At 41.1% G+C, this 24799-nt stretch overlaps 1 protein-coding gene and 2 long non-coding RNA genes across 6 annotated transcripts; 1 reads left to right on the forward strand and 2 right to left on the reverse strand.

Annotated features, from left to right (window-relative positions):
- The first annotated feature begins 68 nt into the window (after nt 1–68).
- SEC24A (SEC24 homolog A, COPII coat complex component) lies at nt 69–21175 on the forward strand. 4 transcript variants are annotated; one of them, XM_027747653.2, is made up of 23 exons: nt 69–175; nt 5006–5530; nt 6930–7088; nt 8654–8731; nt 9034–9200; nt 9751–9923; nt 10894–10996; nt 11749–11875; nt 12218–12327; nt 12727–12839; nt 13491–13609; nt 14244–14299; nt 14606–14812; nt 15089–15209; nt 15781–15939; nt 16438–16611; nt 16954–17064; nt 17465–17640; nt 18564–18701; nt 19372–19476; nt 19589–19681; nt 20201–20304; nt 20706–21175. In XM_027747653.2, the coding sequence occupies exons 1-23, from the start codon at nt 127–129 to the stop codon at nt 20818–20820; spliced, it is 3282 nt and encodes a 1093-aa protein (XP_027603454.1). In that variant the 5' UTR covers nt 69–126; the 3' UTR covers nt 20821–21175. The 4 variants fall into 4 exon arrangements, with proteins under 4 accessions (XP_027603454.1, XP_039246934.1, XP_027603455.1 ...); XM_039391000.1 differs by having other exon boundaries at nt 6936–7088; XM_027747654.2 differs by lacking the exon at nt 69–175 and adding an exon at nt 274–542.
- Nucleotides 4430–12559, reverse strand: LOC120325249. Its single transcript, XR_005567154.1, has 3 exons — nt 11590–12559; nt 8557–8737; nt 4430–6000 (listed from the first exon to the last, which is right to left on the reverse strand). It is a non-coding gene; the product is annotated as an uncharacterized LOC120325249 (long non-coding RNA).
- LOC114002015 lies at nt 15854–24799 on the reverse strand. Its single transcript, XR_003545733.2, has 3 exons — nt 23805–24799; nt 19818–19908; nt 15854–17131 (listed from the first exon to the last, which is right to left on the reverse strand). It is a non-coding gene; the product is annotated as an uncharacterized LOC114002015 (long non-coding RNA).

Consider the following 24799-nt stretch of genomic DNA (forward strand, 5'->3'; position numbering starts at 1 on the left):
CCCCGCGGAGCCGCAGCGTTGCTCCCGGAAGTGCCACGTGTCGGCAGTGCGGCTGCGCGCGCGGCGGTTCCGGTGCGTGGTGCCCCCGCCCGGGCCCGCGGGCGGTGCGGGAGCGGCGGCCGAGCCATGGCCCAGCCCGGGGCACCGACCGGCCCACAACGGCCCTACACCAACGGTGAGCGCGAGGGCAGCCCCGGGGGCGGTTCCGGACTCGTCCCGCTCCCCCGGGGCAGCGCGGGCGCGGGGCCGGTGCCCGCGGGCAGAGCGCGGGGAGGGGGTTCCGGGGCGGCCCGTTCGCTGCCCCGCTCGCTGGGGGACACCCGGCCGGGCTCGGCGGGGCCCTCAGCGACTCCCACACACCCGCGGCCCGAGGGGAGCGCGGCGGGATCGAGTAGGGACACGGGGAAGCAGCGGGAGCGGCGCCGGCTCCGTGTGTGAGCCGGGAGCGGGCCCGGACCGCGGTGTCGCTGAGACAAACACAGAGCGGCTCATCGGGCACGGGAACCCTTCATTCTCATCTCTGTTCGTGCCCAGCGCCCCCGGTACGCCCGGTGTCACGCGGGGTCCCCGCGGTGACAGCCCGGGGTTTGACCCTTGGAGCGGCGCTGTACGTGTGGCACCGCGGTTATCGCTGAGCTCAACCTGCGCCACGGCCGGGCTCCCTTATCTTGTCATTCCCGTAAAGCCGACGTTATCTGCTCCCCTGTGCTGCGAACTGGGAAGGTGCTAGTGACTTTCTTCCTCGCGAAATATACCTTTATGAAATTAAGATACTCAAGGTGAAAACGAACAGCTTATAGCCAGTGTTTTAAGCTAGAAATAAAGACATACAAGGCCAGCCTTCTGTCTGTATCTGTTTTCGCTGTATGTGTGCAAATCTGTGCTGCTGTGTCTCCTGATTTCACACACACACCCCACATCCTCTGCACTTGCTTCCTTAATTATACACTTGTGTGTCTCAGTAGCTCTGCTGCAGCATAAGCAACTCAGTTATAATGAGATCTTTTGATTCCCCCCCCCCCCTCCTTCCCAGCACGTTTATTGCTTTTCCTCAAAGTCATCAGCAAAATGACACTTCACAAATAACTGTGGAGTTGCCTCTGGGGTCAAGGCAGTGGGAAGTGTGGGAGAGCAGTGTGGGGAGAGAGGCTCTGTTCTGGGAGCTGATGGTCTGAGCAGAGCCTGCACAAAGGGAGCCTTAGCTAATGGAGTGACTGAGTGGGATGATTTACAGGCTGGCAGTGCTTTATGTTTGCTGATTTCCCTGGTGTCAGATTAAGCACATAATGAAAGTTCTGGAGAGGCAGTCGGAGGAAGAGGAATTTCAGGCTACTCAGCTGTCAGGTGCATGAAAAACAAAGAACTGAAATGTAGAGCTATGCAAATGCTAGGTAAAAGAGTCAGACAGTTGTTAGAGTATGTTAGAGGTAAGATTTGGGTTGCTGGTCTTTCAAATAAATCAGATTGCTCAAGCATGGATGGCTCTTAGCACTGTTTAAGATACATGTTGAGAAGGTGCTGTGATCCTTGACAGCTTTATAAAACAGCGTTGAGAGTGCTGTAGTGGGGCTGGTCTGTGAGGAAAGAAGACTGTCAGCAGAATGATGGATTGTTATATGGCTGTCAGCCCTTCCTCACAGCTTGTTGCTTGCTGAGCTGTTTGCAGGTAACTCCCTGCCTGTCCACCAAGGCAGTGAATTATCAGAGCAGCACCATGTGCTGACCAGGAAATTGTTTAGCAGGAGCATCGGGTTGCTTGGCAACAACCTTCCTCTCCTTCATTCCTGTTTGGCTTTTAATAGGGCCAGGATTCTGCTTTCATTTAACGGCAGGTTTCTAGCTTGCTTTCCAGTTGATAGATCTGAAGTGCAAACAAGAAGGAGGAAAAATTCTTTTAGAACTGCTTTGCTCTTCTTATGTGGTATCTTAACGTGGCATTTAATGAGGTGCTTTAGGAGGGTTTGGAAACCAGTGGGTTGGAGTCACTGGTGGTGACTGATCCCGTGGCATCTGTTGGGATGTAACTTTTCAGAGTGTTTATCCTTGCATCTCCCTGGAGGTTGGAAAGCTTGTGGCTGGTGAAAGTGATGTGCTAAAGAACTGGCTTGGAGTAGGGGGCAGTGAAATTGTGTGTGGCAGAAAATATGACTTGGATCCTGGCCTTCTTCATTAGTACTTTGACCATTTTATAAAACCACCAGGCAACATTCGTATATGTTCTGGTGCCATTCCTGAGCTCTTAGAAACGTTAAATGACCTTCTGTTGCTCTAGAGGTGTCTTGTGCTGTTAAGTAGGTGGCCTTTCTTCTGTTACTAACTCATCTCTCTGGTCTCTTGAGTGTCTAGCGCAGGTGAAGTAGCTCTTCAGCCTACACAGAATTCCTTGTTTGTTCTTGGCTTCACAAAACCCAGCAGCACTTGAGGAAAGCTGGGGGGCCCAGATGCTCTTTGATGGGCCTCAGTAAAGAGGTCAGGTCAAGATGGGAGCCTGGCAGCAACAAACCAGCGAGTCCTGAGCAGTTTTTGTGTGCTGTGAAACCCTTTGTAGAGCAGATTTGCCCCTCAGTGCTATTTCTTTAGCTTTGTTGGCAGCTTTATGCAGGCTTGTCTTGGAAACATGAACTACACGAGGGTATCGAGACATTTTGTCATCCTTCTGATTTTAAAAATTGACATTTGAAACATTGTGCTGTGGTGAATTATATTTTTTTAGTAGTAGTAGTGGTAAGGTGCCACAGAAAATATCAAGTTGGTCGGCTTTGGGTATCACCTCATTTCTGTTTTATCCTCAAGCAGGAAAACAGTGCATAAGAGAGCAATCCAAGTACTCTTGGTTCCTGTCTGGGCTACAGAGTTGTGCCTGAAGGTGAATAATCAAGTTAGGAAATTAATTAGTATTTGTTCTGTATTTTTCATACAGCTTATGGTAATGCTGTTGCATCAGTGTGTGTGTGAATGCAGACAGAAGGTTTGGCATCACATAAGAATTCTCCATCATTTTTAAAGTTAGCGAGTTTCATTGACAATGGGGTTTGTAAATTGATTGTTGCAAACCCATCTGATACACTGCAGGGTAATTTTTGGAGGTGAGTCATAACAGCATTTTCATCTTTGTGAGCCACCACTGATTGTAGAGAATGACTGATTGCAAAGATTCATGAGCAGCATTGTAAGGACAGTAGGTTATAACTGGATTTCCTAACTGAATCATAAATTGCATGTTGAAATTAATGGGTGGGGAATGGACGGTGTGTACTTTTGATGCACAAATAGTAGAGGAGTGAGGATGAGATCACTGGCACTGTAGTAGTTAGTGTGGATCTGTGCAATATTCCCTGAATTACCACCTGTCTGTGACCCAGAGCCTAAGGCTTCCTAGGGATTGAGGAGCTGAATGACCAGTGCAGTGTTTGTCCTAACTGAGAATTTCAATGTATTCTGCATTTAGCTTAATTTATTGTTAGAATAGCCTGAGTTCAAAGTTGTTTTAACATGGAAACGTGAACTTGCTCACTTTTCAGAACTTAACTAGAATGTTTCAGTAGGAAACCAGCTGTCTTTGGTTTAATGTTAAATGAAATTCTGTGACTTCATTCTGGTGGCAGCTGTTTCCAGTACTGTGGTGGTTTCACTCTAGGCCTTCCTGGAGACCAGCTTGTAACCAGGAAGGAACTAGAGTGAAACCACCACAAGTACTCATATGATAGATATCTATATATCTGTATTCATTGTCCAAGCTAATATCTCTGACATGTTTTTTTAAAATTTAAGTGTTGAATCCTGCAGGCATTTCTGGTCTGGAGAATTAAGTGCTTTTGTTTATCTAGGTTCAAAAAAATTGTTCAAATATTAACTAAATCTGGAAATCTGGAAAACAGTAAAGGGTTGCAAAGAAAAGAATCTTAACTCTGAGCCATAAAGAGGTTCTTTTCTGCTCTCACATGTATAACTGTGTGTGTGGAATGTCTCCAGTATTCAAGCTGTGTGTTTAGAGGACAAGGAGAGCCACAATGTGACTGGCTAAACAGAAAAATACAACATTGGGAAGACTTTTGGTAATTTTGAAGGAGTCGTGGCTGGCTGGGCATGCAGTATCTAGTGCATTGTGCTCAGAAGGATTTCAGAGAATTTATAGCCTCTCTTCAGGATGTCTGTTTTGTAGCAATGGTATGGACAACCTGTAGTAGTACCTTTCTTGATGGAGCTCTTATTGCAGTGGAAATCTCTTGGGATTCTGTATCTCTGTGTTCCCTGGTAAAGCAGAAATCGGATGATGCCCTTGCCGGTGTTGGTTACTATTTGCAGAGTTATTAACCCTTTTTTCAATTTTTTTTCTTCAAATGAGTAAAACTCAGCAGAGCTATACCAACCCACAAATGCATAAAGAGCATCATTAACCTATCAAGTTTTATTTTCCTGACTGGTGAATTATTTTATGATAAACTTACCCTTCATTCCGTGTTGGTGACAGTAGGCCGCTCACATGCGTATGAATAGTTCTCTTACTAAAATTAACTGCAGAAACTTTCATAGATTAACTCTGTCACTTGAGAAGTAGCGTGGTGACCTATGCTGGAGCTGGCTGGTGGTGTCTTTGTGGTAAGCTGAAGTTTAAGTAGATGTCAGTCGTCATGTGAAATGGAGTTATTACGCAATGGATCTTCCGCTTTCGGTCTGCTCATGTGCTGCTGTCAGCTGTGTGAGAGTGCTCCTCTGTGGTCAGCTTGCTTTTGGGTGTTTCTGAAGATTCAAATGGTATCCTGGGTGAATTTCAGTCCAGGAGCATGAAATGCCTAGTGGTTGCAAGGCTACTGTAGAACAAAACAAAGATCTAAGTGTTGATAGCAAAATACTGCCAAATTCATGTCCCCTGTAGCAATACTTCTGTCACACCTGACTGTTTAAATGGCCTGGAGACTCATAAAATCCCAAGGAAAACATCTCTTATTTTCAGAAGTGATGCACCACACTGACTTCCTAAAGAGTGTAGTTTTCTTTCTTGCAGGCCCTGTTCAGAACCAGCTGATGCATTCACCCGATGGCCAGGGATACAACCCTGCGGTTCCAGGACCGTACCCCCATCAGGCGCCGGCGAAGGTTCCTCCACATCAGTCTCCTGGACAGTATAACTATAGTGGCTCTCAGAATGTTTCTCAGTTAAACAATTATCAAGGACCTGGCCAGACTCTGAACAGACCCCCAGTGCCAGCTTTCTCCGGGTCACCAGTACCACAGACAGGTCCTGCTCCGCAAGTGCTGCTGCCGCCCGCGTTACAGAACTCAGCTGCTCTATCTTCTGCTGGAAGCTTTCCCCCTGGAGCCAGCCCACCGGTGCTTTCAAACTGGCAGTACAGCCAGCCTCCTGTGAGTCAGCCACTTGGGGCTCAAACAAGCCATTTGGCTCATGGGCCAGGGCCAGGGTCAGCTCAGCCACCGTCGTCATTGTCAGGAAGTACAAATCCCCCAGGGAGTTACCAATATGCTGCTTCTCCGGGAGGTCCCCAGCTTCAGAACAGCTACATGAAGCCAGGTAACCATCCCCTCTGGATGTCTTAGCAATGTCCATTTCTCAGTGTCCTTTTGAAATAAAGAGGATAGAATTGACTCTGCAGTGGCACTTAGCTTGTGGAACAAGACTCAAAGCAGATACAGCCATTGGAAATACTGGGGTGCTTTCTTTGGGGTAGAAGTAGAAGTTCTGTGCACAGGTTGGGTGTTTCAGTTGGCTGAAGCAGGTAACTCCTGAATGGTGTCTCATTGTTTTGGGACGGTGTTTCTGTGACCTTCACCATTCCTTGGGGTGGCTCTTGGAGCATTAACATGTTTCAGTCCAGGACTTCGCAGTTAAGAACTATAGTTCTGTTTAGTGAGCGTGGTCTTCTTTTAGCTTGGTCTCCTTTTAGCATGGTTAGCTTTTCTGTAATCACTTGATTCAGGTTGTTTTCTGAGCAGCCTAAGTCAGGTTGATGCAAAAAACTGGAGCACAGCCTGGAAAGAAAACTGAAAAGTATTCTGTGCTGTCAAAATGAAAAGTTCAATGTAAAACTTCCTCCCTCCAAACTTGCAATTTTCACATTTGATGATAATTGTCAGTCTTTAGAAAGTACTCTAAAAGTCTGAGACTTGTTCCTGCTGCTTGACTGCTGGTATATGCAGTGGTAAAGCTTTTCTAACACTAAATAGCTCTATTATGCAACTTGTGATTATTGTGGAAACACGGTTAATACTCAAGTTTCTCTTTGCCAAACTGCTGTCTGTTGTTACAGAGGTTTTTCTGACTGAGCATGCGAACAGGAATTAAGTACAGAAATATTTTCCATGTAAAAGCTAATAATTTTTCTTGTGAAGTGCTTTTAGCCTCATTAGAGACTTTTCTTGATGCTAGTTTTTTTGTTATATGCCTGACTAATTTTGTTATGCCTTTCAAAATGTCCTAAGCTCACAAAATTTATGAAACTATTTCTGGCACTGAATTGGAATAACTCTGGAGTTAGTGAGGAAAATGGTGGGAGATTTTGGAAAGTGGCATGTGAAGTGAGAGCAAGTGTTTGGAATAATATCCATTCAGTGGTGAATCCTCCTGAGCGATTTCCTTGGTATTTTTTTGTAGAACAATGATCACTTTTAATTTAGCTCATTTGGTGATCACTCCAGACTCAGTTATGAAGTTTGAATGCTTTCTGTACCTCTTGAAATTCTTGCCAACAATAGCAACAAAAAGCTGACAGATCAACAGCTACAGGAACCCAGCCTGAGAAACAACCTGAAGTTGTGAGACCTTCTACACACATTAGGGTTTATGTCTCTCATGCTGTTTATCCTCTGAATAAGAGGAATATTTAGAGTTCAGCCCCTGTGTTTTCCTAACAAAACTTAGGTGACTTTTTTCAGCTGGGTTAAACTCTTCCTAAAGGTTAATTTCTTTACAGGATCTGCACCTCCACCAGTGACTCAGCCTTTAACTCCACTCCACCCTCCAAGGCCACCTTTAGGACCCCCACCAGTTGGAGGTCCACCAAGGCCGCCAACAGCAGTAGCAGGACCCCCTAATGCACAGTCTCTGCTAAATTCAGCTGCAAATAGAGAAGGTAAGAAATCATCTGCTCTTTATGTTGAATTCCAACATGGCAATTTGCTGTAATAGGCAACCTTTGAAGTCAAGCACATTGTTCTATTAGAGACTCGAATTGTAAAATTGGTACTAATACAGCTAATAATTTAATGTGAAAGGAGCAGGTAAGGACCTGGAAGGAAGTAAAATACTTCTTGTAGACAGATGTTAATAAAATTTTAAGAACTAACTAATTTTCAAGTGCTGTTTAACATGGCCATGTCTCCCATGGTTGGTATTGTGTTTTTTCTTTGTTGTGTTCTAAAATGATAGTGAAATTCTGATTTCTCTGCACTCCTGACTGCTGTGGGGACAAAGTCTATGCATAATTTGCCATATTGTTTTTTCTGCAGGGAGAGCTAAACTGTGGACCCTGCAATCTCTTGGTAGCTGTATCTTATTCTTCCCCTCTGTGTAAAACCACTGAAACACACATCTTGGATTTGTTCATTTTCTGAAGGAAGTTACTGCAGGCTGTTAAGTGTCAGCTGTTGAAGACAGATACCTGACTTTCTGTGTCTGCTGTGGGCCTTGCACAAACATGCCATTGTTTAGGAACTCCTCAGGGCTCTGTATCAGACAGACTGCAGCTGGATGGTATTTAGTGCCCATTCTAGATAGGGCCACGTGCTAGTCAGCAGCTTTATTTTTACATATATAGTTTATTCTGTCAGAGCCGTTGGTTCCTTGCATGTTAGATTGACAGTTTCTTGTGTGTGGTAGCTGTGTGAGTACAAGAATAGTAGATTCAGATTTAGCTTAATTTAGAATGTATTAAATGCATTAGAAACAGCTTTTGCTTAGAAAATATTTTCTTCATAATTAAGAAACATTTTCGTAGCCCTGGAGAAATAAAAATGTTTAGTCTAGGAAGCAGGTTGACTGCTGCATTCTTGCAAGATTCAGTGTATGATGTGAGTTCTTTTTATTGGGTCATCTTTGAAGATTTTAATGATAATAAAAATAATTTGAGAACCTACTTCTCCTTAGCGATAGATAATTGTGTTTGTATATTTAGACATAGTTAGCTTACCAGAAACTGTCCTTTGGGAGCACTCTCTCAATTTCAAGGTTTTCTTATCTCAGATGGAATTTCTGTCTTGACTGATATGTGACCCTATCAGAACTGTTGCTGTTTGGTGACCAATACTGGACCAAGTGTGTAAGTGAAGGGAATTTGGTGTTTCTGTGAATTATCAGTGGAAAAAGTTTGTCAGGGAACTCAGTACCTAAGCTGTCCCCTGACCCTTTACTGCGTGGAAAGTTATGGCAAACACCTGATGGAAAGGAATCGCAGAAGGTGGTTGAACCTTGAAAAAAGATTGTGAGGTTTTATATATGTTCTTTGTTGAGGTCACAAAGGAAGGGTGAGAAAGAGGCCAAAGTGTTTATTTAATTCAGTTTTGTCCTGGGACAAAACCAAAGTAGATCCAAATTATGCTCACCTAAATATTCATCCAGCAAGTAGGATTGTTTTGCAGTTAACTCATTAAAACATCTTCATAACTTGTGAATTTTTTTTCTGATCCTTTTCCTTCAAAGGTGATGCTGCATCTGCTGCCAGTGATGGGTCTGTGGTGCAAAACAGCTACGATGCAATAGAAGGTGGTGGCCTCATGGGTAAGGCTTGGGGAGTAAAAAACAGTAACTTTTAAGAGTCTGGGAAAGATAGAAGTTTAAGCATTTATGTACAAACATATGTACTTGGTTCAGTGCCTGTGTGGAAGCTAAATATGAAATTTGAAGCATTGACAGTTAGCATGTCTTTGCCTGTAACACACAAAGCAGGTGAGAGCACTTTGCAGAATTGACAGTAGTTGTAATATTTACACTTAGAAACTAAAGCAGCTCTCCAGCTGTACTGATGCCCTGAGTAAGATACAGTTCCTCAGCAATTAAGTCTTTGTCTGCTCTGCTTTCAGCAACTCCACATCATTCTCCTGCTGCCCCGAATCTTAAGATGAATAGAAGCGTTGGGTATTCTTACCCTGCCTTACCCCCAGGCTACCAACATCCTTCTCCTCCTGGAGCACCAGGAATGCACGGAGCTGCTTTGCAATATCCAGATGGATCAAAACATTTCCACCAGGTAAAGACTGTCTGGTTTTTAATCTCAGTACTACCTGTGTGTGTGGGTAAAGAAAAGGGATGATTGGTGTGTGTTGTACATCTCTAAGGTGCTGGTTCTGTGGTTCCCTGTTTAAGCACCATTTGTTCTAAGAGGATGGATGTAGCCTGAATTAATGCTTTTGCCTGTGCCTTTCTGAAGTGCCAGCTCTATCTGAAGTGTTCTATCCTCACATCTGTTCAGGATGTTTCTTTCAGCTGCTTTTGGCATGTTTCTCTTCCCTTGTGTTCTCATTGTCAGCTGAAGTATTTGGGGTTTTTTTGCTGAACTTTGAAAGCGACCTGAGCAACATTTCAAGAGCTTTGTAGCAAATGTAACAAATTTTTACCTCTGCCATGTTACATGTCTAAGTCCAAGTTTGTGTAACAAGTAATATTCTAAATATATCAATACAATGGCAGTTAATACATGAACAAAACAAACTGAAAGGGAAATATGTTTACTTTTGAAATGAACTGTGGGTTTCAGCCAAATAATTGGTGTTAATTTCTGAATTTTTATTTGACTGTAGCCTGCCCTGGGCACTAACCACTTAACTGCATCAATGGGTGGCCTGAGTCTACAGCAAGAAGGGTTAAGACCTGTGAATCTTCTTCAAGAAAGGAATATTCTTCCTACGACCCTCCTGAAGGCTCCTGTCCCAAACTTACAAGAAGACATCCAGAAGCTCAACTGTAATCCTGAGTAAGATTGTCTGTTTGCTATAATTCATCAAAATAAATAGAAGTATAAACTTCTGCTTGTAAACATAACTTTACAAACTATTTCCTTAACTCTGTGAGTAGGAAATATTGAAGTTGGTCTTCATTGTGTTAAGATAAAGGCAGTAAGTGGGTTTAACTTTGAAGTTGGGAAAATTATTTGTGTAGAAAGTATGAGGGAAAATATGTTGCTTGCAAGGCAGCTATAGATAGGTGGAGTACAAAAACATTATAGCTGGTAGTATGATTGAGAAAAGATATAAAATAGGAATTAAGTAATTCAAGTGAGGTACACCAAAAAGATTGTGAATGCAGAAATATGGGTAACCTTTTAAAACAACAGAATAAATGAAATATCAGACAAAAGGCTGGCAGTTGGTTATTCAAGTCATCTCTCTGAGGAGACCAGCCAAACTGTGTGTAGCCAGGTAGTCCTGCTTTGCAAATCTTTTTATGACAGAGGAAACAACAGTGCCTTTGGGACGCTGTTCATGCAAACAAGCTGGACTGGATTTGCAAACCTGCCATGCACATCTGCTCTTTGCAGAAACACCCGAGTGCTGAACCCTCAGAAAATGACTGTGGGGTTGTTTTTAGTTACCAAGTTTTAAAACAACTTTTTAAACTTTGCTGGTTCTGATTTATTCCAAAATAACGCTTCATATATAAAGATTTGGTGCAACTTTGAAAGTTGTTAGGCTTAACTTTGACTTAAGTGACTAAACTAACACTCAACTCAGTGTAAAGAGCATTTGTATAAAATAACATAAGAACTCAAAATATGGTTTATGTGTCAAGCTCAGAGAAACAAAATGATGTGACAGAGATGGAGAAGATCCTTTATCTGGAAATGGAAATTCACCATCACCAGCTCTAGAAAAATATACTGTACTACTGAAATCATAATTTATTTTCTGAAAGCCTCTGAAAATAACCCTTTGTCCTCCATGTAGGTTGTTCCGCTGTACCCTGACTAACATTCCTCAAACTCAGGCCTTATTGAATAAAGCCAAACTTCCTTTGGGGCTCCTGCTTCATCCTTTCAAAGACTTATCGGTATGACAAATATTCAAAACTTTCAACTGCTGAAATATCAACTGTGCCTTTACCAGAGTCCAGAGTTGGACAGTGAATTATAAAACAAGGGCAGGTATCTTGGCCCAGAAAAATTACCATAGTAACTGACATTTCCCTGTTCCATCCAGATCACTGTAATTTTCCTAAATTATTTCTCCCTACCACTTCTTAATGAAAAAACCCAACTCTCAAACCTTAAAAAACCAAAAGTATAGAGACAGCACAGCCCTGGAACTGTGACAGAAGACAACACATCTAAATTCCAGTTTATCTTGTCACATATCAGTTGTAGTTATTGATTTCCTATACCAAACCTAGTACTAATTCTAAACTCAGTTAAGACTTGACAAAGTCAAAGGGGTTTGGATGTCCTTGGATAGACTGTGAATTCAACAGTGCCTCTTTTAAACGCTGTTGGGTTTTTTTTACAATTTAATTAATTGGCTTTTCTGCCCCTGATTTTTGATCTATAGTGGGTGTAGGACTTGGTCTTAAACCATCATAAAATTCAAGACTTTAGAGGCTTGGAAAGGAAACCTACCCAATCAAATATGTTAGAGCTCAGTTCCTACCTGTTACACTAAGGAATTGTAGGGATGCTGTGAGGATGCAGAAGTGCTCCTTCCTTCCACAAGAGTGCTTTGAGCAGCTAGCCAGGAAGCAGTGTTGTTGCTGTAGATGAATAGCTGCAGTGTGGTGATGCTTTAAAACAGGAAGCTTCTCTCTTCCAGCAATTGCCAGTGGTCACTTCCAGTATTATCGTGAGATGCCGTTCCTGCCGGACCTACATTAACCCTTTTGTCAGCTTTCTAGACCAAAGGAGGTGGAAATGCAATTTGTGCTATAGAGTGAATGATGGTAGGTTTTAAATGTGCTTATTGATTTAAAGGGTTACAGTTCACCTTTCCTACCTTGGCCTTTGAGACTGTTACTTGTTGGCCAAGTCAGTGCTGGGGTTGTTGCGAGTCCTGCTGGGCTGTGAGTCGTGAGAAGTGTTTCCCAATGGCAGTGGTGTCACTAGAGAAGCACAGTAAGCCCAAGTGGTCCCCCAGAGTATCCTTTCAGGTGACAAAATAGCTGCCCTGCCTAGTGTAGTTCTCCAAGAAGTGTTGCCCAACAGCTACAAAAGATATATGTGTTTTAAAATGCAGCACAGCCAGTACCAGTGTGAAATACTAACATATAAACTTACCTGCATAGTTCCCGAAGAATTCCTGTATAATCCTGTGACAAGAGTTTATGGAGAACCTCATAAAAGACCTGAAGTCCAGAATGCTACTATTGAGTTTATGGCTCCATCTGAATACATGGTAAGGCTTTATTTACTTTTAGTTACTTTTAGTTATTCTCTCCCTTTGCTTTGTTTTCAGAGGGAAGTCAGAAAAAACTTTGTTACAGAAGATGCTTTCCAGCTCAGTAGAACAGTTTTTGCTTCAAGTAGTGTATTAGAGAACTATTAGGGTGAACTTCAGATAGTTCACTTCTAAACAATTATGATGTCAGAGTTGTTCTGTATTTAAATATGTAGGTATTAGTAGATCTTCTGGAAGAAAACTGGAATTCTCTATTACCAAATGAGAGGCAGATGCATTCAGAAGTTTTAGCTGTCATCTGTGTGCTGTTTTAAGAGTTTAAACTTGCAGTGGAATGAACAAACCTAACGTAGTGAGTGTTATTTGAAAATTAAAGGTAATCTTTTCTTTGCTCAGCTGCGTCCACCTCAGCCACCCGTGTACCTCTTTGTGTTTGATGTCTCTCACAATGCAATTGAGACAGGATACTTGAATACAGTCTGCCAGACCTTGTTAGACAATCTTGACTTGTAAGTACTTTTTTTCTTAAAATCTCCTATTTTCATTCCTCTTAAGAAACTTGTAATAGACACCAACATGCCAGTCCTTCCTGTCTAGAAGAGATATATCCTGGTGTTGGCCAGTGGTGTGTTAAAATGGACCATAAAGCTGCAGTCTTTTTTCCCATCACAGCTGCACCAGTATAAAAGATAATTCTGAGGCGTGTTTTTCAGTCTGACTCTCCTATCTGCTTCACCAATCCCCAAAAGAATATAAACGTCATGTTTATGAGATCTTTTGAACTGTATTTTTTAAAAGCTGAAATTTAGATAAGCATTTGCTGAAAGAAGTCATACAGCTAATAAACTTTTCATAAAATACATGCTCTTTGAACATATATAAATGCTGCTTGGTATTTTGCAGTTTATTTCTCCCTTTTCCATTTCTGATTGCCCTCTTAAGGTTCCTGCATGTCTGCTAGGTGACTCTGCTATGAGCTACTTTTTTGTTGTTTGTTGTTTTTTTTTTTAATCTCCACAATGACTTAGTCAAGCTTTTGCAGTGTAGCTGTGAAGCTACTTTGTAATAACCATGGAGAGATGCAGTGGATGTTTAAAAATAAAAAAAAGCCTGCAGAAATGAAATTTCATCTTGTTGAACACCATATGTCTCATTTTCAGGCTTCCTGGGAACACTAGAACAAAAATAGGCTTCATAACATTTGACAGCACAATCCATTTCTACAGCCTTCAGGAAGGTCTCTCTCAGCCTCAGATGCTTATAGTTTCAGATATTGAAGGTATGCAGAAATAAATTCTGTGATTAGTATCTACTAATGACTGCCTGTTATGACAGCCTTTAAAAATATGTATATCTTGTGAGAGTTTGTAGGTCAGATCATTAATCTCTCTGGTAATGCCTTTAGGAGTAGCACATGTGTGTGTTCCTTTATGAAGTCATCTCCCTGATGTCTCCCTGAGCAGTGCTGGGGCTGCTCATGACTTAAAACGTGCAACCAGCCTTCCTAACTCCTGGTTTAATTTGGACAATTATCTGGATTTCTCTTGAGGTCCCAAATACTGATGCTGGGTACATTTCTATAGATTTCCTGGTGACTGGTGCTTAGTGCTTGTCCTGCTGCCTTTTGTTTCAAGTCATCTTTCAGCATGTTGTGGGGCAGGGTGGAATGAACACTGGAATTATTTGCACTGTGGTTTTACTTAATAGTCTTGATTATCCTTCAGCCCAGTTGATTGCTACTCTAACATAGCATTCTAGCCACAGGAATGCTTATGAGGAAAAAAAAAGAAATCCACAGAATTGTGTTTACATGGGTTTATACACTGACACCCTGTGCTTTTTTCAATGGTTGGCAAATGCAGTCAGGGAATTGTTCTTTAAAGATAACTGAAATACTTTTTTTTCCCTTCCAGATGTATTTATACCAATGCCAGAAAACTTATTAGTAAATTTAAATGAAAATAAAGAGGTAAGAGCTAAGAACTATCTTAAGTAACTAGTGACATAGTTTGGGATATGTTTGGTAATTCTTGGATTACTTAACGCTCTTGAACACCTACTGTTCAAATGCCAGGTTTGAGACAGAAAAGAGAGGTTTCATCTGTAAACTTTGGCCAACTTCAAACAAGGCAGTACTTCAATTTTCTAGGACTTTTTCTTTACTACCTTAATATTAGAAGTGTTAATACACAGTTAGGTAGTTCAGCAATCAGCTCTAGAAAGAAGAAAACTCTGAAGACTCCAAGACTTAATATTTGTGTTTCCTCACTTGTAGCTAATTCAAGATCTGTTGAAGACCTTGCCACAGATGTTTACCAAGTCCCTGGAAACTCAGAGTGCTCTGGGGCCTGCATTACAGGCTGCCTTTAAACTGATGTCCCCCACTGGAGGTAGAATCACTGTCTTCCAGACGCAGCTTCCCACTGTGGGAATGGGAGCACTGAAGCCACGAGAAGAGCCAAACCAAAGAGCAACTGCAAAGGTTAGGAAGGCAAAAAAGGTTGGGGGAACTGGCAGCCCTGTTCTGTGCATGTGGGTGGTTCTGGGATTGCCTGTTCCAGGTTAATTTTGTGGTTTTCTTGGTAGAAAGAATAAAAAAGCCAACCAGGCAATATAAACACAGATTAATTATCTGATTTTTTTTTTTAAGATATTGCTGTAATCAGTGATGGAGAATCAGTTATTTGTGCCCCTGAAAACAGGCAATAAATCTGTTTGAATTTCCTTTGTATTTTTTAATTCTGCCCTGTATTAACAGGACATACACCTGACACCATCGACTGATTTTTACAAGAAGTTAGCCTTGGACTGCTCAGGGCAACAGGTTGCAGTGGATTTATTTCTTCTTAGTGGGCAGTATTCTGACTTGGCTTCTCTAGGTAAGTCATATAAAGCTGTTGAGGGGTGTGTAACTCTTGTACTTTTGGCAAATGTTTAGTGTACATTAAAGTTTAGTGTATGAACCTGATTTGAACTAATCTAATGTGTCAAGATGCAAATTCATCCTTGCTGAGCAGTGACAGTGAATAGAATGATGTTTAGTTAGAATAGAAGTTACTTTCATATCATCCCTTAGTGAGTCAGGATTTTTGTGATACTGGTATAAGTGGCTGAAATACTTTCCTCCTTTTTATGCCTTTTAACCATCAGTGTAATTGTCTTTAGAGTAAGTTTTATTAGCATTTTAATTATTTTCTTCTCCATTTAACTAAACTATCAAGTGACCAAGTACCTGCAATTTCAGGTCAGTGGAAAATTATTTCCCACCTGAAACTGCACACATACTTAAAGATATAGTTGTGTTATATCTGTGTCTCTGTATGCAGGTCTATAACTGTTTATCAGAGTGATTTGCAGTTTAATAATTAAAGGGAATATTGCATTCAGCTGGTATATTTAAAGGCTGCAGCAACTGTCTGCACTCTCCAATGTGTGCTGGTTTTGTTTCAGGTTGTATATCCAGGTATTCTGCAGGTAGTGTCTATTACTACCAGTCTTACCATCATAAACACAACCCTGTCCAGGTGGAGAAGTTGCAAAAGGAGCTGAAACGATATCTAACTAGAAAAATTGGGTTTGAGGCTGTCATGAGGATAAGATGCACAAAAGGTTTGAGTTCACTTTCTTAGATTTTTGGGGCGGAGAGGAAGTGGGTGTTTGCTGTTTTTTGGGAATGTTTTGATTGGTATTTTAGCTGATTTGTAAGCTTAAATGCTTAAAAGGTAGAGATTAGAAAAGTAAAATTCAATACCAGAGATCAGACAATTTATTAAAGACTGTATATTTTCTGGCATCTAAGTTCCATTTTACAATGGTTAAACTGGAAATTTTGTTGGACTGCTATTTCAGCAAGGGACCTTTTAAAACCTAGAGACTTTCTACTGTTATGTGTTGATTTGCCTTGCTAATTCCTGCTTTCTCTTAGGCTGTGTGGATTCTTTGGATTACTTGTGTGTTTGGGATATTTGCCTTTTCTGCAGATACTGTATTTCACTGAGAGGGAACATTCTGACACAGAGCCATCTACGCTGGTGGCACGTGTGTAAACAGTGTCTGTATTTCACAGCTATGAAACCCAAATTGAATTAATACTTGCTTATCTTGCAGGGCTTTCCATCCATACTTTCCATGGGAACTTCTTTGTAAGATCCACAGACTTGTTGTCATTACCCAACGTGAACCCAGACGCGGGATACGCCGTGCAAATGTCCGTGGAAGAGAGTCTGACTGATATGCAAGTTGTTTCTTTCCAGTCAGCTCTCCTGTACACGTCCAGCAAGGGTAAGATGTACAGGTGGTGTCACCTGCAGTGTTCACATGAGTCTTTGTGTCCATTTTTCAGCTGCAGTAACTTACTCAAACTGCCTTATTTAATATCAGGATCACAGCTTGGGTATGTCATTAATGTCGTTGCTTCTTTCAGACCGAGAAGTTTCTTGGGAAACATAGTTTTGGTCTGAAAATAAGTAGGCTTAACCTAGAAACTGAGAACTAATCATTTTAAGGGCTATTGAAAATGGCCTGATTCACCATTTGTATGATAAACTAGGTTGAGCAAACAGTGGCATTTTAGTATTTCATAAAACAAGTATGTTGGGAGACAACGGTTTTCTTTTCCTGCAGGTGAAAGACGAATTCGTGTGCACACCATGTGCTTACCTGTGGTGACAACACTGAGTGATGTGTACCTGGGGGCAGACGTGCAGGCCATCACTGGGCTCTTGGCCAACATGGGTAAGTGTGCTCAGAGCCTGTGTGGGTATGCATGGATCCCATCCTTAAAACTCTGAGCAATAATCCTCTAGGAGAAGAAAAAAAAAAAAAAGAAAAATCTTTTAGAAGAAAATATTCCCTCTTTCTAAGAGTACTTTCTAAGTAGAAAGCCTAAGAGTATTGTTTTTAATGCTTAGCTTAAGTATCAGTAGAGCTGTGTGTAGTCACCTGGACTTAGGCTTAGTCTGGTGCATCATCACAGGCCCCTGGCTTTTTTTCTGAATCACTTCCTCTGGAATGCAGTAAAAGCTTGTTGGGATGCATCAAAGTATACAATAAAGTGAGAAGAGTTAACGTACGTGACTGTATTCCTGCCAAGGGAGGAAAAGGCTCTTACTTGAGCTCTGTGCTCTGTTTTTAGCTGTGGACAGATCAGTGTCTGCCACGCTGAGCGACGCTCGGGACGCCCTGGTGAACGCAGTGATCGACTCCTTGTCTGCTTACCGGTCATCGGTGCTGAGCATCCAACAGCCCGGGCTCACCGCCCCCCACTCCCTGCGCCTCTTCCCACTCTACATCCTGGCACTCTTGAAACAGGTAAGAGGGTGATTGTTTGGCAGGTCAGCTCCAAGTGAAAGGAGAGTTCTTCGCTGGAGAATGATTCAGTTCAGAAGTGTATGTAAAACCAAAAGTGTAAATGTTTTAAACAAGGGAATAGCAAAATATTAAAGATAATGATCACTGTAGAGAATGTGGCAGGGTAGTGGGAGAGTGTTTTTTCAGGAATCATTTTTGTGCCTTTCTGGAAATGTGGATCCACACAGCAGTTCAGTGTGGATCAGAAGAGAGCCAGCTGGCTGGCTGTTCTTGTAACAGGTTTAAAGTATTTAACAATATTTTCTTAATGTATTTTTTAATTGAATTTCTCTGAACTCATACTAGAAGTAATTTTAAATGTTGGACAAACTGGCTTTCTCTTTTAGAGAGAACTTTTGGATTCATACATCTTGATTAGGAATTAACCAGCATGTTCACACCGAGTTTGTTCATTTAAAAGACTTTATAAGTATGTGACCCAATCAAGTGGGAGGAGTGAGCCCTTGTTTAATTTATAGCTGTTGTTTTGTCCCAACAAACCAGGACTATCTCTTTCTTGTAAATCCAGACCTAAGATTCTGAACATTGGAGCCAATTGTTACCTGCTCCAATGTTAATTAAGTTCCATCAAGTAGCATTTTTAAGGTGTATGTTAGAGAGACACATTGCAGGATGATTTCATCTCAGCTGTAGTGGATTGATGGTGCTGGGTCATGGTTAATTCTAGAATCCAGAAATGAGAATTGTATGATTTGTATGTGAAACATTGAAGAGAATATAAAATAGCAGCAGTAAAATACCATAAGAAAATACTCGCTGCACATCTCTACGACTTAAGTTGGAAATAAGCAATAGATGGTGTGTGAAATTCAGCTTCTCTGGCTTTGCTTTAATGGTTAAACTAAATGCCTGACTGTTTGCAGAAAGCATTTCAAACTGGGACGAACACACGTCTGGATGAACGGATCTTCACCATGTGTCAAGTGAAAAACCAGCCCCTTGTTTACCTCATGCTCATGACACATCCCAGTCTGTACAGAGTCGATACCCTCACAGATGAGGTGAGTCTTTGCATTGCTACATGATCTGTCTGTTTGATGGCAAAGACTTGTATGATGTGAAAATAAATCTGTGTTAAGAAGCTCCCAAGTTTCCCACGTTAAAGCTGCATAGCTAAAATGTAATGTTTCATATTCTCCCACTTGTTGCATTTATGCATTTGTTGTTTGGGACTGGATTGATGAATTCTGGAGAGAAGCTGTGCTCTGGCTATGGATGGATGAGGAAGGTTTTTCCCTAACTTTTTTAACTTTTTGCCTTATGTCATTATCTTGCACTATAAATCACATGCATATAAAGACATCATAACATGCTTTAACCTTTTGTCCCTCTGCAGCTTCCTTTATTTTAAAATGTCAAGCACTTCTGTGAACAGTGAATGTTTATGTAAAACCCTGAATAATTTTAGAAATCACATCTTTCGTAGATAACAAATCTGACATTCGAGTTCTAGAACTAATTAACCAAGATGTTGATTAAATACCCTCTCTCTAAATAAAACATTGGGATTTATTAGTAAATTATGCACTTGAAGTATGACTTAAGTTAAACTGAGAAAAAGGGCCCAGCTTCAGTATTCAGTGTAACACATCCTACTGTTATTTAACCTTCTGTTCTGTTTTGTTGCATCAAGATGTGAACTGCTGGTTTTCTTCCTGCTTCTTCTTTTAGGGGGCTCTTAACATAAATGACAGAACTATACCTCAGCCACCCCTTCTCCAGCTGTCAGTGGAGAAGCTGAGCAGGGATGGTGCTTACCTTATGGATGCTGGCTCTGTAAGTTGGGTAGAGATGGAGATTTTAAAAAGTATCCAAATTTACTTTATGAGAACACTGCTGGGGTGTGTTTTGTGCTGGACTAACGTTGTTATTGATGGGTATCTTTCAGGTGATGTTTCTGTGGGTCGGGAAGAACTGTGGGCAGGGTTTTATCAGCCAAGTCCTTGGAGTTCCAAATTATGGCTCAATACCACAGAATATGGTACGTGCTTGCTTTGCTGAACACCAGCCTTACAGTGCTGCCAGAATGTTTTCATGAGAACTAAGATACCACTACTCAAATATTAGCCCTCTAGTTACACAAATCCAGATTCAAGGAAAGAAATAATTGCTGTTACCTCTTGGGGTTTCTCCAGGCTGAAACTTTATAAAATATATTCCCATGAAAACGCAGTAAGAAGAGGCTGACAGTGACTGAGTTTCTCAGACCTGTGGGAGCAGATCAAGAACACTTGCAAACAGTGAGCACAGTGGGTTAGTGGGGTATCCTTATCTGCAGTAAAACAGGCATCAATCACAGCTCACTCATCATCATTCTGATAGCTAATTGCTGATAGCAGTTTAGTGCTCTTCACTGTTTGAAGCCCTTTCAAAGAAGACAGAACTGAAACTATACATCACAAAACCTATCTGTCTGGGTTTTCTTCATGCCCAATTAGTTCATTCTACTGTTTTTCTGAAAAATATCCTGTTTGTTTTAATGAAACCCTTTGCCTTTTAGACACATCTCCCAGAACTTGAAACTGCAGAATCCATCAGAACACGAGCTTTTGTTTCTTGGCTGAGAGAACAGAGACCTTTCTTTCCTATACTATATATAATAAAGTAAGTGGGTTTTAAGTTGTTGTGCTTCTTGAGGAACCTGTCAACAATACATATTTGGATATCATATACTGAACTTCCTTAATGGAAGTTTTAATGATGGTGTGTGCTGTGCCTGACAGATTTGACAACAGATATGACTTGTTGTGAGTTGTCTTAAATTAGAATTTCCACAGACTATAAAAGACTAAATGTCACAGAACAATCTTTAGGTAATGTCATATAAATGAAGTAAATGCTGGTAAGTGCCCTTACTAGGATTAATCACTATTAAGGGCTCTTTGGGATGCACTTTTCATATGTCCTTAAGCTCTTGAAATGTTTTGCCTGTAACTTTATCAATGTATTGCACTGTAGCTCTTGGCAAATGTTTATTTCACTCAAACACTATTTTCATTTTTAAGGGATGAGAGTCCATTGAAATCAAGTTTTCTGCAAAATATGATTGAAGACAGAACAGAATCAGCCTTATCATACTATGAATTCCTCCTTCATATACAGCAGCAAGTGAATAAATGAAACACTGGCCTTTGGCTCACTTCTTTAAGGAAAGATTTTGCAGTAAAGAATGATTGTGCTTGTAATATCTTCATTAATTCTGTGGCCTGAGGCAGTTGATGAGAAGTTCTCACTGTGATTTCAACGAACTAAAGCAAATAAAGGACCACATCTGAGAATCAAATGTGCAACTACATAAATATTGTACCTTAAAAAAAAAAAAATCAAACTGTTGGAACCGGTTGAGCACCTTTAATTTGCTGCAAATCGTGTTTTTACTGTAAGTAGTTGCAGCATGAAGTACATTTACAAAGGCAATACTGAAAAGGTGAAATACATTTTGTAAAATAAAGAGTTCTTTGTTGTTCAAAATGTATATTTCTGTAACTTTTTGCCTTTTTTTTTTTTTTTTTTTTTTTTTGCTGCTAGATATAAAACCTCACAATACTGATCATGATTTGCAGGGAAATTCTTTCTAAGTGCATCCAGTGATTACAGACAGAGCATCTCAATGTTCAACTTAATGCTTAAAGTAGCAATGAAACAAGTGTTCATTGTGAAATGAACAAATACGGAGTGTAGAATCCAGTGCTTGGATTTGGATTATGGCTAATAGGACTAAAGGTAAGCTTAACCTGGACGAGATGGCTGAATTCATAAAGCTTTTAATAAGTCAGTATTCTAATTTAAAAACTGGGGAGGAGTGAGCCCTACATGAGGTGGCTGAGTCAGCAGCAAGAGTAGACTTGGTAGATGGCAAGCTTTGCTTTTCTTCAGTAGAAGGAATAATTTTAATTTCAGTTTGTGGGAGGGGAAGGGCAGGGAAGGTTATCTCAGATTTATTGTTTTGGTTTACGTTCAGTAGACTTTTGGCTGTTGTTTACGTGAACTGAATGTTGGGCCCCTCAGATCTGGTGTTTGTGTGGCAGCGCTTGGGGCCAAATGTTTAGAGACAACACTGAACGTTCTGATGTTAAAACAGGAAATTATTTCTCCAAGACCAAAATTATTATATCGCATTTGAAGATTCGTGTATCATTGCAGACATGCCTGAAGTTGTCAAAGAAGGGGTTTTTTACTGTAGCTGTGTGATGAGCCCAGGTCCAAAGCCAGTGTGCACCAAATAAAAGCTTTAAATATACTCTCAGATCCTGCCAGAGCTGCAGATTGAAGCTGACATCAGACTTGAATCGAAAATTTATATACAAAAAGTATTTAAATAACTTTATAGAAGTGTATTGATAGTTGTTCTGGTTTGAAGATTAGGCTGTCATTGATAGCTGCCAACATAGAGTATTTAACTTGCTGTATCCCTATGCCTATGGAAGTGTTGCATATGGAGAAATCTTGGTTTGCTTTTTTGTTTAAGAGTGTAAACTTAAAGGTCTTGCAAAACCAGCTTCCTGGGGCAAGTAACTTGAAGAGGTTGTACACTTGTAAGTGGTCAAACGTACTGTGCTTAGTTCACTTACATTTGGTGACACAAATGTCAGTGGGGTCAACATTTGGGTCAACATTTGCTCCCATTTCAGGCTGTAGCTGCACGTGATTGTCAGGAGTTGCCTTACTTCAGGGGAGGAGTTCCTTGGGGGAAATTGTTCTTGTGGCTCGAGCACAAGAAACTAAAGTTCAGAACAATGACTAAAATAGCATGGAAAGCCTATTATAGAACCAATTTAAGCTTCCCTGTCTGCTGCCTCTGTAGCAAACAGGAATATATTTACTTGAACAGCTTTTCAGAGAATTGCACAGTTTCTAGTCATAGTGAAGAGGTTTTTTAAGTTTTGACAGTCTGATTTTTTTTTTTTCCTGGGGGGAAAATCATAAATGGAACCTCTGCACTTGCATAGGTTCTGACTGAAACCTTGTGTTTTGGGTATATTATCACCCAGATGTTGAAAACCATCCTTACATCTAACAGCCCACCCAAAGTCTGTTTGTTACTATGACTGTATTTTGCTACTATATCCCTTATTTTTTTTAAGAAACATAAATGTTGGAGGTGGCCTCATTGCTTTATGTACACCAGACTAATGGCTGAAGATGTCTGTCTTTGTGGCAATTAACAACTTTGGAGTCCCTAAGTTTGACAGAGCAAAACATGATGAGTCCGATGAACCCTCTTGGAGTTCTCTTCTCTTTGGAAGAAATTCTGTATTAATTTATTCCCTAGCAGTGGGGAAGGCCTGCTGGTTCACTTGTACTGCTGTAAGGGCAACACAGGGCAGATGGACACACACACTACCTAGGATTTCTCATTTTTACATAACGTTGAAAAATGAGGACACTGAAGATGAACTGCAAAAGTAGGCAAGAGTGGCTCTGGTACTTAGATCTCAGCATGACAACTCTCCCACTGCAAATGTGTGGTAGAGGTGTGTCTGTTTTTCTAGTTGAACACTTTTGTTTAAGCTATTTCTGTATTTGACACATTGGTGTTCAGCGAACAACATTGTTACCATCCATTTTACTTTGCTTTCATTATCGTTTTTAATTTAATATATTTGAGTCTAAGTCCACATAGACTGTGTTGCAATAACTAGAATGATTCACTTTTATTTAGAATTAATTTCTTAACAGATTTTAATCAAAGATGCAGAATGGCTGTTAAGTTAAGGGACCATTAAATGTGATTTTAAGGTTCTGTTTACTATTATGGATGTAATCCTTATAGTAAATTTAATTTTGTAAAGTAGTGTATAATATTGTAATATTAAACCTTTGTTTTCTGAACTCAAACATTTGATCTTCAGTATGAAGTTATAAATCTTCCCCCTTCTGAATTTGAGACAGGATTTACTTGTCCTCCTTTTTACAGTTTGTAATTTTCACTGTTTTATTCCTGTAAAAAGTCATTTGTAACACATGCAAATGCTTATTTTATCTGTGCTAATTTATCAGATTTGGCTACTCAATAAAATTAATTGAAAGAACTCATGCAAGTCCATCACTCCTTTCTTATAAATAAAAATAGAGTAATGTATTTGATTAAGTGAGATAAATACCATGCATCAGTCAAGAAGTTGGTCTCAGGAGCCAGCTGACAGTGATGGTTGGAATTTAGCCTTCAGCAGCATTCCAAGATGGCGATCAATTTTCTTGTAGGTGATCCTGTATCTTCATTTAACATCCCATTCTTTCAGCACCTTTTTGTAAAAGTCATTTCCATTTTACGCTTGCCAATTCTTTTGTGGGGTGTTGTCACCGCTGCTTCTGGTTCATCGTGGATGAGTTAATGCATGAGCTTGGTAGTCAGATCTCTGTATTTAACTGTTTTTTGAATACAGAATTCTATCATTCAGTTTTGTTGAAATATTAATTGGACTTGTCAGCACTGGAGTTTTTTTCCCCAATACACATCCCAGTGTCCTGCTGCTGCTGAGCTCCACCACTCCGGCTGTGGCTCCGGGCTTTGGAACCCTCAGTGTGGGATCTCCTGTTCCTACTTGAGGTGTCTGGGGCGTTAAGGAGCAAAGTCGTTTGGTGTCGAGGATGTGGAGGGCAATTATGTGAAGTACCGATGGAAATGATCCCTGTGCCCGCTCCTTCAGTTTGGCTCTCGGGTGCTGTCGCCCAGTGGTTGTCTGTGGCAGTGTTCAGGGAGAGGAAGAATTAATGTGGTACAGCTTTATCACCTGTCACACAAGGAGAGGTGTGATGGACTTTTAGCGTGCATAAACATGAATATTATGCGTCTTGCTAGAAAAAACTGAATGCACTCCGAGTTCTGTAATGTCACAGCAATTCTGGAATCCTGGAGCCTTCCTCGTGTGTTGGTTTTTGCTCAGTGTGCACAGTCAGTCCGCAGCGGTGCGGCGGCAGATTGGGGTGTTCCCCTGTGTGTGCTGCACGCTTGTGTGCGCTGCACAGCCCCTGCCCAGCCTGAGGGTGCCCCGTCATCCCGACCCCTCAGCGCCGCCATCGCCCCTTCCCGCCCTCACAGCGCTGCGACGTCACCTCCGAGGCCGCGCCCGCCATCTTTAGTGCAGGCGCCGCGCCG

Source organism: Pipra filicauda, unplaced genomic scaffold (assembly GCF_003945595.2).
Source record: "Pipra filicauda isolate LSUMZ 115617 unplaced genomic scaffold, ASM394559v2 scaffold89_size2521313_pilon, whole genome shotgun sequence".
In the NCBI taxonomy this organism is placed as follows: Eukaryota; Metazoa; Chordata; class Aves; order Passeriformes; family Pipridae; genus Pipra; species Pipra filicauda.

What these genes read in the sequence shown, in the direction of transcription:
- SEC24A (XM_027747653.2), top strand. Translation starts at nt 127, where the DNA reads ATGGCCCAGCCCGGGGCACCGACCGGCCCACAACGGCCCTACACCAAC. An exon ending in GATCAAAACATTTCCACCAG is followed by an intron (nt 9,201 to 9,750) that starts GTAAAGACTGTC and finishes ATTTGACTGTAG; the next exon opens with CCTGCCCTGGGCACTAACCA. An exon ending in CCTATACTATATATAATAAA is followed by an intron (nt 20,305 to 20,705) that starts GTAAGTGGGTTT and finishes TTCATTTTTAAG; the next exon opens with GGATGAGAGTCCATTGAAAT.